Genomic DNA, 13,879 nt, shown 5'->3' on the forward strand with positions numbered 1-13,879 from the left:
AGATCTCAGCCTGAGCTACCAGTGCCTGGCTTCCTGTGAGACCTTTTTTTTTTGTCAGTAGTGGGGCCTGAATTCTGGGCCTGGGCAGTGTCCCTCAGCTCATGGCTAATGCACTACCACTTGAGCCATAGCCCCACTTCCGGCCTTTTCTGCTTATGTGGTGCTGAGGAATCAAACCCAGGGCCTCATTCATGCAAAGCAAGCACTCTACCACTGAGCCACCCAGCCACATGTGAGACTTTTATCTCCAACTAACCACCAGGAATCCAGAAGTGAAGCTGTGGCTCAAGTGGTAGAGCATTTGCCTTGAGCTAAAGAGCTGAGGGACAGAGCCCAGAGTTCAATCCCCACAACCGACCAAAAAAATAAAATAATTCATATGTTATATATACATTCTAATGATACTAACACAAGTTAAGAAAAATGCAAAGTTATAGGTCATGCCAAGAACCCTTGGAATTCAGAGACTGCCTTTGGGTAAGACAGCATAATGTAAGACAGCAAAGAAATTACTAAATTCTATAAAGATCACAATAATTCACTGGAATAGATTTTATAAAATAATACTATCATTAGGCACAGTGGCACATGAATGTAATCCTAACTTCTTGGAAGGATGGAGGTGTAAGGCCAGCTCAGACAAAAAACAACAGCAAAAACAAAAAGTATGCAAGATTTCATCTAAAGGGGCAATATTGATCAAGATGCATTGTATTCATAAACTGCTTTATTATGCTCATTAAAGTCTGAGAGCCAAAGGCTACAGTATGCCAATTACTAAGATGGTCAGAAACAACCAATTTACTAGGCAAAAGAAAGTGTCATGCATTATGTTAGCAGAATTCTTCCTAATAACTACAACTTGCTCAATTATCAAAGTTGTAAATCTTGGGGCTGGGAAGGTGGCTCAGAGGTAGAGTGCCTGCCTTGCATGCATGAGGCCCTGGGTTCGATTCCCCAGCACCACATAAACAAGAAGAAAAAAGCCGGAAGTGGCACTGAGGCTCAAGTGGTAGAGTACTAGCCTTGAGCTGAAGAGCTGAGGGACAGCTCCCAAGTCCAGAGTTCAGGCCCCACAACCAGACCCCCCCAAAAAAAAACAAAGTTGTAAATCTTGAATAAAAACAAAACAATTACGTCATTATAAGGGATTTAATACTTTGCAACAACTAGAAATTGCCAATTATCACTGGTTGTATTCTAGGGAAGTGAATCTTATTCTATACAACACCAACTAAAGAGGGTTTGAGGGTCAAAATATGATGCATGGTCACTAATATTTTCTTTAAGGATATTCTGATGAATTCTACTATATTACCAAAGTCCCTAGCATCCCCACTAAGCCCAATCACACAGAAATCAGTAAGCACTATTTCCAAAGTTAAAAGCTCTTAATCATTTCCTGCTTGCCTTCTCATTCACTCATCCATCTATCTGTTCATTCAAAAAATAAAACCAAAACTCTAGAGTTACATGCCTAACATATAGTTAAATGGATAAATTCCTAGAAACATGTAACATACCAAGACTAAATCATAAAGAAAACAGACCTTTTGAACACACTAATATTAAAAAGAGTAAAGAGATGGAATCAGTAACATGTCTTCCATAAGACATATGAGATGGCTCACACTTACTTGTAATCCCCATCTAGTTGGAAGATGGAGATAAGGAGGATAATGCCTTGGCAAAATAGTAAGACCATATCTCAACCAATAAACTGGATACAGTGGTATACTACCTATACTCAGGAGATGTACTATAATTAAGAGAATCAGGGTTTAGGTTGGGCCCAGGTAAATTCACAGACCCTTTTTTTTTTGGGGGGGGGGGGGAGGCGGAGGACTAGGCATATACTAGTGGTAGAGGGCATACTTAGGAAGGGAGTTCAAATCCCAGTATAAGTGAGAAGGAAAAAGACAGAAAAAATGTGAAAAGACTTTTCTTAAAAGAACATACACAAACAGATAACAGTTATGTGGGGGAAATAATCAACATTAGTAATCATTAGGGAAAGCAAATTAAAACCACAGTGAAGCCAGGCGCCAGTGGCTCATGCCTGTAATCCTAGCTATTAAGGAGGCTGAAATCTGAGGATTGCCGTTCAAAGCCAGCCCACCCAGAAAAGTCAGTGATACTCTTATCTCCAATAAATCACCAGAAAACCGGAAGTGGTAGAGCACTTGCCTTGAGCTGAAGAGCTCAGGGACAGCACCCAGAGTTCAAGCCCCACAACGCCCCCCCCCCAAAAAAAAAAAGAAAACAATGAGCTAGGAATAGAAGTTCACAACTATACTCCAAGCATCCATTCCCAGGGAAGCTATGGCAGAAAAGCAACATTCCACATTAGACCAAGGTACATAGTACCGTCTTATTTCAAACACACACACATATATACATGCACTAAACGTAATGAGATAATACCTCATAGGACTACTCTGTATGATCGAGCCATCCACACCACTGGGTGTATACCCAAAAGATACAATATCTATGTGTCTAAGAGATATCATCAGCACTTCCATATTCTCTTAGTATTAGAAGAATCAAGACATAAAATCAACCTAAGTGGGCTGGGAAGGTGGCTTAGTGGTAGAGTGCTTGCCTTGTATGCATGAGGTCCTGGGTTCGATTCCTCAACACCACATAAGCAGAAAAAGCCAGAAGTGGCGCTATGGCTCAAGTATTAGAGCACTAACCTTGAGCTGAAGAGGTGAGGGACAGTGCCCAGGCCCAGAGTTCAGGCCCCATGACCGGCCAAAAACAAAACAAAACAAACAAAAACCAACAACAAAAAAATCAACCTAAGTATAACTCAACAATCTCTAAAGAAAAATGTGAGGGAGCTGGGCACCTGTGGCTCATGCATGTAATCCTAGTTCCTCAGGAAGCTAAGATCTGAGGATCCAGGTCTGAAGCCAGCTAGGGCAGTAAAGTCCATGACTCGTATCTCCAAATTAACAACCAGGAAACTGTAGCTCAAAGTAGTAGAATGCTGAGCAAAAAGAGCTGCTCTGAGTTGAAGCCCATGACCAAGCAAAGAAAGAAAGAAAAGAAAAGTGTGAGGTATGCACATGCACAGAGACTATTATTCAACTTCATTTACTTCACTGTCTCTATGGCTCATTCACTTCAAAGAAATTATAGATGTACCATATCTGATTATCCATTACGAATGATCACTTGAGTTTTTTTTTTATCAAATGTGAATGATACTAGAAACATTCTTTTTTTTTTGGTTGGTCGTGGGGCTTGAACTCTGGGCTTGGGTCTGTCCCTGTGCTCTTCACCTCAAGGCGAGCACTCTACCACTTGAGCCACACACCACTTCCTAGAAACATTCTTATACATATTTCATGATATACATAAACAAAAGCTTCTTCATACTATATATCTCAGTACAATTGTGGGCCACAGAATATATCCATTTTTAACTTTACTGCATAGTGCCAAACTATCTTTCAAAAACAATGTGCTGAAACAGTCAACACAATGCATGACTGTAATCCCAGCATTTAAGAGGCAGGAGGATCACAAGTTCTAAGGTAGGCCTGGGCTACATGGTGAGATTCATATCTAAAACAACAGCAACAACAAAAAACTAGGCACCAGTGGCTCACAATTTTAATAATCAGGAAGCTGATAGCTGAGGATTCTGGCTCAAATCCAGCCCAAGTCTATGAGACTCTACTCTCCAATTAACTACCCAAAAAGCCGGAAGTAGAGTTGTGGGTCAAGTGGCCTTGAGCAAAAAAACTCAGGGACCAGGCCCAGGCCCTTTGTCTAAACCCCAGGACCAGCAAGGGGAAAAAAAAAAGTGAATGTAACAATTTGCACAATCGCACAAGTATCCCCACAGCTCCACATTCTTTCCAGTACTTGGTATTATCAGCTTTTTAAGTAGTACTTCAGCAAGGTGTTTTCCATTCCCTTGACTTCTAAAAACGTCAAGTACGTGTGCACACATTCACCAGCCATTTGTAATTCTTCTTTAGCAAAGCACCAACCAGTTCAAGAGTTGTCTCTTTTTCTACTGGGTCTGTCTGTCTGTCTGTCTGTCTGTCTGCTGTCTACTTTTGTCATTACCAGAGATTGAACTCAAGCACTAGCTCAGCTTGTTTGCTCAGAACTGGTGCTTTATTACTTGAGCCATAGCTCCAGTCCATAATTTCCCTTATTGTCTAAATTCTTTATTTTTGGAGGGGGGGGGGTCGGTCATGGGGCTTGAACTCTGGACACTGGGCGCTGTCCCTGAGTTCTTCAACTCGAGGCAAGCGCTCTACCACTTGAGTCACAGCACCACTTCTGGTTTTCTGATAGTTAATTGGAGATAAGAATCTCACTAACGCTGGGCGCTGGTGGCTCACGCCTGTAATCCTAGCTACTCAGGAGGCTGAGATCTGAGGATCGCGGTTCAAAGCCAGCCCGGGCAGGAGAGACCGTGAGACTCCTATCTCCAATAAACCACCAGAAAACCGGAAGTGGCACTGTAGCTCAAGTGGTAGAGCGCTCGCTTTGAGCTGAAGAGCTGAGGGACAGCGCCCAGGCCCAGAGTTCAAGCCCCACGACCGACAAAAAAAAAAAAAAAAAAAAAGAATCTACTAACTTTCCTGCCTGGGCTGGGTTTGAACCATGATCCTCAGCTCTCAGCCTCCTTAGTAGCTAGGATTACAGGTGTGAGCCACCAGCGCCCAGCATTATGTGTCCAAATTCTATGGATGTCTTTATATGTTCTGACTACAATGCTGTGTTCATTGGAAATAAATCTGCTCTTACATTATAGCTAATCTTTTCACTGTCTACAATGTTTGAATCATTTTCTAAAACCTGTTTTAATCAGAAAAATCTCATGTTTGCAATAAATAAGTTTAGATAAATCAGTTTAAATCTTGGTTTAAGACTCATGGCGAACAATAAAATCTCAAAATTTAGAAAAGCAAAAAAGTTAAAAATAAGTAAGGAAATACCTAAAATTTTTAGGACTAGTTCATGATTCTAAAATTAGTAGCATTAGATTTGATACTGCTGGCTTCTTCAGAAATTCAAAATAATATTCCTTTGGCTAAATTACCACATTTAATACATTTTTTTTCAAAGCATGACTGGAAAACTGATTCATAAGTGAACTGAAAAGAATAAAAAGCATCTACCATACTAAACATTGTATTTTACAACGTGAGAGATCATTAACCACCCAACTCCAAAGAGAGCCACTATAAAAGAAACTGGAACTTTAGGAACTCCTTGGCCCTACCACCACTGTCTTCTAGTCCCAGCATTGATCTCAAGGTCAAGTATGACTCATCTTTTCACCCTTCTAAAGGCACCATCACATACATATCACTTACCCTTCCTATTTAAAAACTCCAGAACAGTTGCAGGCTGGATTTTCCCTCTGAAATTTACCCAAGTCATATTTTCCCCACCTCTTACCTCCCCCAATGATGCTTCTCTCTTTATAAAGGACATGTGCACATGTCTTTTCCTAAGTGTCTTTTCCTTTGTGTAAATACAATGTAAGACTTGTGCTTATTTCTGAGGCAAGAAAAAAGAAGACATGTGGATGAGAACATATTAGAGCTACAGACTCTTCATTTCAAAGGCATAAATTCAGCCAAAAGAAGTTTTCTTCCTTTCCTTTTTTTTTTTTTTTTTAATCGGTTGTGGGGCCTGAACTCAGCTCTTCAGCTCAAGACTAGTGCTCTACCACTTGAGCAATAGTGCTACTTCCGGCTTTTTTCTGCTTATGTGGTGCTGAGGAATCGAACCCAGGGCCTCATGCATGTGAAGCAAGCACTCTACCACTGAGCCAACTTCCTAGACCGAGAAGTTTTCATGTTACTATTAATTTTGAATTCAAAGTTATACAGAAGCTTAGTTACAAAGGATAATATTATAACCATACCTCAAACTAGGATATATAATGGGTAATAAGAGTACAGAGAAACTACTTGTTTTGGTCATCCCTAATAATTGGCTTTTTTTTTTTTTTTTTTGGGTCTGGTCGTGGGGCCTGAACTCGGGCCTGGGCGCTGTCCCTCAGCTCTTCAGCTCAAAGCTAGCGCTCTACCACTTGAGCCATAGCGCCACTTCCGGCTTTTTTCTTTTTGCTTATGTGGTGCTGGGGAATCTAACCCAGGGCCTCAGGCATGCAAGGCAAGCGCTCTACCACTGAGCCACCTTCCCAGCCCCTAATTGGCATTATTTAAAGCAGTAGCTTTTTTAAACAAAGAGGAACAGAATGAAATTCTATAATTTTTTCTCCATGCCTTTCAATTTCAAATTTCTTATATGGCAACTTTGATCTCTGAACCTTATATCTTCTCTGATATTCAGGATTCTTCAATTAAAATTTACACCATTATTTCCCCTTTTCCCTCACATATACATTCCTCTATATAGAGAAAGTTCTACAGGAGATCATGGTTATTAGTTATGAAGAAAGATTAAATAAACAAGCCAGTTGCCAGTAACTCATACCTGTAATCCTAGCTACTCAGGAGGCTGAGCTCTGAGGATTGTGGTTCAAAGCCAGCCAGGGCAGGAATGTCCATGAGACTCTTATCTCCAATAAACTGCTTAGAAAAAGCTGGAAGTGGTACAGTGGCTCAAGTGGTAGAATGCTAGCCTTGAGCACAAAGAGGCTTAGGAACAGTGTCCAGGTCTTGAGTTCAAGACTCAAGGAAACATGCCCCCTCTCCCCCCAAAAAAGAGGTATGAGTCATTAAACTGAATTTCATGTTAAAAAAAAACCTGTTTTTCTGCATAGCCTATAAACAGAGAGGCTATAATGTATCATTTTCCTTGAAAATTCTTTGACTTCTGCTTGTAATTTAAATTTTGTTACTTCTTTTAAGATTCTTTATTATTTGTTGGAATACTTCCACTTCTAGGAATTTATCCAATGGAAATAATGTAAGATATAAGCAAAGAGTTATACAAGCTGGGTGCTGGTAGTTCATGCCTGTCATCCTAGCTACTCAGGAGGCTGAGGTCTAAGGATCACAGTTCAAAGCCAGCCTGGGCAGAAAAGTCCGGGAGACTCTTATCGCCAATAAACCAGAAAACCAGATGTGGCGCTGTGGCTCAAGTGGTAGAGTGCTCGCCTTGAGCTGAACAGCACAGCGACAGCACCAAGGCCAGAGTTCAAGCCCCACGACCAACAAAAAAAAAAAAAGAAAGAAAGAAAGAAAAAAGAGTTATACAAATGGATATTTAGAGTGTTATTTTATGACAATGCAAAAATCAGAAACAGTCTAAATGGCTATGTATGGTGGCTGACACATATATACTCCAAGCACTTGTGAGACTGAAGTAAGAGGATTGAGTTTTGAGGCCAGCCTGGGTAAAATAATAAGGCTCAAAAAGTCAAAAAGAGGCTGGGAGCTAGTGGCTCACATCTGTAATCCTAGCTACTCAGAAGGCTGAGATGTAAGGATTGAAGTTTGAAACCAGGCGAAGCAGGAAAGTCCCTAAGACTTACTCTTATCTCCAATTAACCAGCAAAAACCCAGAAGGGGAAATGCAGCTCAAGTGGTACAGTGCTAGCCTTGAGCAAAAAAGCTCAGGGAGAGCACCTATGCCCAGAGTTCAAACCCCAGGACTAGCAAAAGGAAAGAGAAAAGAGGCCAAAAAGAGAAGAAGGAAAACAAAACAAAACAAAACACCTAAATGCTCAATGAAAGAGATCTAAGTAAGTTAAAAGATTATTCTACAGTCATTGAAATTCTATTACAAAAAAAAAAGTCTACAGGCATAACTCAATACTTTCAATATACTATAGAAAGTGTGTGTGTGTGTGTGTGTGTGTGTGTGTGTGTGTGTGTGTCTGTGTACATCCATCTAAAAAAACCATGAATAATGTATCAAAACGTTAAGAGTGCCCGGCACTGGTGGCTCATGCCTATTATCCTAGCTATGCAGGAAGCTGAGATCTGAGGATCACAGTTTGAAACCACACCAGATAGAAAAGATCATCTCCAATTAACCACTAAAAAGCTGGAAATGGGGTGGGATGTAGCTCTGTACCAAAGCACTTACCTAGCAATTGCAGCATCCTGGGTTCAATCCCCAGTACCAAAAAAGAAAAGACAAAAAAAAAAAAACCCAAACACTCAAACAAACAAAAAAAGCTGGAAATGGAGCCATGGCTCAAGTGGTAGAGTGCTAGCCTTAGCACAAAAGCTAGGGGCTGTCAAAGCTTATAGAATTCACAAACTTTATAGACCATGATAATGACAATTTGCCTTGTAAAGGTTAAAATGTGTTTGTGACTTTTAAGTATCAGTACTCCACAATACTGTGAAATGTGAAATTTATGTAATCACCTAATCTCAATAAAATAAAAAAATAAAGTAAATAAGGCAACAACAACAACAAAAAAGCTTAGGGACAGTGCTTAGGCCCTAAGTTCAAGCTTCATAACTTGCACAAAAACAACAGACAAACATACACACACACACACACACACACACACAAACCATTCAATCAGCATTTCTATGTCTGATTTTCACCTTCCAGTATGATTCTTTCAGATTTTCATTCACTCATAGATTTTGATTAGTTCAACTACCCAACCAGACAACTAGACTGCTAAATACTCTAGGCTTCTTATTTTTATCCTCTTTATATTTTACCTTGCACAATGACTAATAAAAGTTTTACTATCAGACAATTCAAATCATCTTTACATTTGCCTATTTCCCAACTAGATCCTTTGAGGTTTTTCAGGACAGGAAGTGTCTTAATCCTCTTTGTATAGCAGTGGGGAATATTTTTTAGCCAGCTCTAGTTGGATGCTTATAACATCATTTGTAGTCCTAGATTTATCTGTTTTGGAAAAAGCTCCTAAATCTACTGAATTCAAGTCCTGCCTGCAGTTGCACTGACAGGGCCAAACCAAATATACAGCCAATGGGCCTAATGTTCCCAACCCTTGTATATATATGTACAACTTGTGAATGAATCTTTGCTCATTCTAGTTTCTTCGTATGTGTAAGGTAGCTCTTATTATGACCAAATTGTCCTCAGCACAATGAGTAGTTTTACTGTGTTAGTCAAGACCTTTACTTTGTATGAAAAGATGTACTGAAATTTAATAGAAAAAATGGATTAAGTTACTCACATAATTTGAAAGTCCAATAATAGCACTAACTTTAGACAGGCTATTGATCCCAAAGTTCAAACACTATTCTCAGAAATGGATCTCTTTATCTCTTGGCTCTGCTTTTCATTTATTAGCAAGCTTCAGGCTGACATTCTAGTATTTCAGCATGATGTCAAAGCACACTCATGTGTGTTGACAGAAAAATGTGCTCACCTTTGAACAAGCACAGTGACTACAGGAATGATTATACTGGTTGGCCAGTTGTTAGGACTTGTGTCATGTGCATACAGAATAACAAGTTGGATTCAAGTAAGTGAGAAGGACGATTGCTTAGAAAATTGAAGTATTGTTATTAGATAAGTGAGGACTGGATAATGGATGGGCAAAATTAACTGATATACTAAAACTTTTTGCACATTGTCCACCACAAGTTTTTTTTTTTCTCACTTCTCCCTACTCAAATCATACTATGTCTTTTCTGCTCCAAGAAGTCTTCTGCAATTTTGTCTAAGATTTTACTTGTTCACTGAATCAAATCATGATTCCTAAATAAACATTTCCCTTTTCTTTAAGATTTACCTTTTTAGAGCCTGGGTGGGGTTCAGTGGTAGAGTGCTGGCCTAGTATTCATTAGAGCCTGAGTTCAATCTGCTGCACTACAAAATAAAGTGCTACCTTTTAAGCAAACGGAAAAGAAAACATCAATAAATACTGTTGTTAGATTCTAATTGTGCCCAATATAAATGGTATGGTAATATGTGCTCCTCCCTAGGATATAAACTCAAAGGACAGTTGCCAACCATATACATTTTCTACATTATGAAATAAGTCCATGAGGTAACAGTGATACAATTTTACATGGCTTTAAATATCCCTGAGGAAGCTATATTTTAAACACAACACAAATACACTTCTGCTATTAATATTTAAATACTTCAAGTACTTGCAATAAAAGGACTATGAGTTTTAGTGTTGCAAGTAAGATTATAATCCTCATACTCCCTCCCCTTTGGCCCTTTAGCTACAATTCTTTGAGTAAATTACTTAACATATATAACCTTTGGTTTCACTGTATATGAGACCCAGAACAGTCTACTCAGGAGTCTGAGATCTGGTAATCGTGGTTCGAAGCCAGCCAGGGCAAGAAAGTCCATGAGACTCTTATCTCCAATAAACTACTCAGAAAAAGGCAGAAATGGTGTTGTGGTTCAAGTGGTAGAGCACTAGCCTTGAGCACAAAGAAGCTCAGGGACAAGCCCAGGTCCTGAGTTCAAGCCCCAGAACCAGGAAGGAAAGAAGGAAAGAAGGAAAGTAGGAAAGAAAGAAAGAAAGAGAAAGAGAGAGAGAGAGAGAGAAAGAGAACGAGAGAAAGAGAAAAGAGAGAGGGAGGGAGGGAGAGTGGGAGGGAGGGAGAGTGGGAGGGAGGGAGGGAGGGAGGGAGGGAAGGAGGGAGGAAGAGAGGAAAAGAAAAGAAAAGAAATATCTATTGGTACATGCAGAGACTAGTTGGTCTAATGGAGAGAAGAGATAGATGGACCTGGGCTGGAATTCTACCACTAATGCTAGCAATGACTTTCTCTGAGTTATCTTTTCACATGTAATATGTATATAATAGTATTTAATCCATGGGCTGTAGAGTGCATCTAACAATACAATGCATTTAAAAATATTTAACAATGAATAGCAAATAGTTAACACTGGATAAATTATATTTGCAGTATTATCAGATTCAAACAATTTAAAGATTGTCTTTATTCTCTTTCTTCTTTCCTTCTTCCTTTCTTTCTTTCTTTTTCTCTCTCTCTTCCTTCCTTCCTTTCTTTCTTTCTTTCTTTTCTTTCTTTGCCAGTCTTGGGGCTTGAACTCAGGGCCTGGGCACTCTCCCTGAGCTTCTTTTGCTCAAAGCTAGCACTCTACCTCTTGAGCCACAACGCCACTTCTGGCTTTTTCTGTTTATGTGGCACTGAAGAATTGAACCCAGGGCTTCATGCATGTTAGGCAAGCACTCTACCACTAAGCCACATTCCCAGCTTAGTCTTTGTTTTCTAATTACCATGGTCTAACAATATTCTTATACTCAATAACTGATACTTCTACATGTTAGAAATTAATCTTAGTGTAGCAAGTTATAAAATGCCTTATGATCTCTTTTCTTTTTCACACTTTTTGACCGATCCAACAAAAAATTTGGTTTATACAGAAACTACAGCAGTGAAGGATGAATAAAAATAAATAAAAATTAAGAGCACAGGAAGTAAAAATTTCCTTGATATTATGAATATTCTTCAAAAGTGCTCTTCAGTTTTCTTTTCTTTTTTTTCTGCCAGTCCTGGAGCTTGAACTTGGTCTGGGTACTGTCCCTGAGCTTTTCTGTGCTCAAGGCTAGCACTCTGCCACTTGAGCCATAGCACTACTTCCAGCTTTTTCTGTTTATGTGGTACTGAGGAATCAAACCCAGGGCTTCATACATGCTAGGCAAGCACTCTACCACTGAGCCACATTCCCAGCCCAAACAATGCTTTTTTTTTTTTTTGGCCAGTCCTGGGGCTTGTACGCACGGCCTGAATACTGTCCCTGAGCTGCTGTTGTTCAAGGCTAGCACTCTACCACTTGAACCACAGTGCAACTTCCGGCTTTTTCTGTGTAAGTGGTACTGATGAATCAAACCTAGGGCTTCATGAATGCTTGGCAAGCAGTCTATCACTAAGCCACCATCCCAGTCCATCTCTTCAGTTTTCTTTGTCATAAAATATTTCTAAAGACTCAAGAGTGCTCCTAGAACTACTTAAAAGCAGGTAAAATAATGAGGTAGACAGAGTCCTGTAATCAACGTTTTCTTTAGCTTCAGGCTTAATGTGGTAATCTTGAAATGAGTCACAATATGAAATCACTTTGCCATATTACTATCTCCTAAACAGAATCAGGAAGCTTTGACTATTTAATAGTGATTGTAGATGTTGTCTATCAAAACACATGGAAAAGCCAAGTGGCTGCTCATATTTACCTTAGCACAGAAGTTTTAGTATTGTTTACTTTAAAAAATACAAACTATATTCAGAACATACTCATGAAATAAGCAGGCAAAAACTTGAAGAGAGAGCAAGGGAAGGAGTAACATTGTCCAAAAAGAAACATACTCTTCATCTGACTTATGTAACTGTAACCCTTCTGCATATCACCTTTATCGTAACAATTAGAAATATTTACTTAAATAAATAAGCAGACATTTCATCTCTTCCATTTTACACTATAACAAAAGTTTTTTTTGGTTTCCATCATGAGTGAATCATATGTAATATTTATCCATCTTTAGTGGATGTATAAGCATAGTAAAAGTATTAACCCTAAGATTTTTAAATAAAATGAAAAGAATACAAGACACCAAGTACTATATATTCTTTGGTTGCAAAAATATTACATAAAAGCAAAATATTTAACTACTTCATGCATAAGGGATTTTTTCCCTTTGAATTTGTGTAAAACATGAATAGAATCAACTTTTAATCTCCTGAGGAAGCCATATTTTAAACACAAGACAAACACATTACAGTATGTTGAATACCTCAGTCAGCATACATTGTTCTCTACAAAAAAGAAAACCAAATAATACCTAATTCCTTATTCTTTTTCCTGTGTTCAACAATATGCATAAAGCGAAGTAATGCTTTTAAAAGGAAAAGCAACAGATACGGCAGACAATGTTTCTTTCTTAAGTGGTTTTCTTCCTTTCAACTTTTTTTTTTTGAAGACATGAGTGGGATAGTAAAGTGATGGAAACCTAAAGGCAGGGTAATTACTTTTTAAAATTTTTATTCTATTGTAGAGATGCCGTACAGAGGGGTTACAGTTACATGAGTAAGGCAGTGAGTACATTTCCTGTCGAGCATTGTTACCCCCTCCCTTGTTCTCCCACTATCCCTTCCCTCACTTTCACAAGTACTTTTTGGCCAGTCAACCCGATGGAGGCGGAGAAAGGTTACAGTGTGCGAATTCACGTTAAACACACTCCCACACAAACCCACAACAACGCCGAAGAAGGGGGTCTCCCTCTCCTGATAATGTGCGCGCGCGCACCCACACTGATGTGGAGGTCTGTCCCTTCTGACAATGCACACACACGCACACACGCACACACACACACACACACACACGCACACGCACACGCACACGCACGCAGCAACGCCAAGGCCGAGGTCGAGCCCTCCTGACAATGCAGCGAGCGGAGACACCCCGTCACCAGGATCGACGAGCGCGCAACACGCTGCCCACCCCCCAAGTCTCAGCAGGGTCCCACGGGCCTCCCCCGTCCCGGGCGGACTCCACCTCAGCCGAGGCAGCAGATTTTCCAGGCAAGACCGAGATCCGAGATCCGAGGACCGAGGTCCTCCGCCCTCAGGGCTGCTTTCCCGGGAGCCGCCCGGCGCGCGGAGGGTCCCCGTTACCCCGGCCCCGGCCCCGCGGGCCCGGCCCGCGTCCCCGCTCACCCGCCCGGGTGGTGTCCGTCAGGTCGTGGTTGGCCGCTCCCCGGGGAAACTCCCTCAGTTTCCGGCCGCTCAGGCTCAGCACCCCGGTCACCACTGCCTCCTCCAGGGCCCGCTCGAGGGAGCGGCTCCACGAGGCCGGGCCAGGACCAGGACCTGTCCCGGAGCTCGAACCGAAGTGAGCACTGGAAAGGTTGCCTCCCGAAGCTGCGGGGCCAGTGTACTCAGCGGCGGCAGCCACGGCCACCAAGCCCGCGGCCGCCATTTCCCAGCCGACAACTCTTTGGCCGCC

General features: G+C 40.7%; 1 protein-coding gene across 3 annotated transcripts in view; it reads right to left on the minus strand.

The window, feature by feature from the left end:
• Nucleotides 1-13,879, minus strand: part of Lrch3 (leucine rich repeats and calponin homology domain containing 3) — a 107,801-nt gene extending 93,922 nt beyond the window's left edge. For 2 of the 3 annotated variants that reach the window (XM_042668563.1, XM_042668571.1), the window contains exon 1: nt 13,591-13,861. In XM_042668563.1, coding sequence (XP_042524497.1) covers nt 13,591-13,852 — 262 coding nt within the window. In that variant the 5' untranslated portion in view covers nt 13,853-13,861. Of the gene's footprint in view, nt 1-13,590 lie in introns of all 3 variants that reach the window. The other variant, XM_042668557.1, reaches the window with a different exon arrangement.

This window comes from Dipodomys spectabilis, unplaced genomic scaffold, assembly GCF_019054845.1.
Source record: "Dipodomys spectabilis isolate Male_0828 unplaced genomic scaffold, ASM1905484v1 ptg000017l, whole genome shotgun sequence".
In the NCBI taxonomy this organism is placed as follows: Eukaryota; Metazoa; Chordata; class Mammalia; order Rodentia; family Heteromyidae; genus Dipodomys; species Dipodomys spectabilis.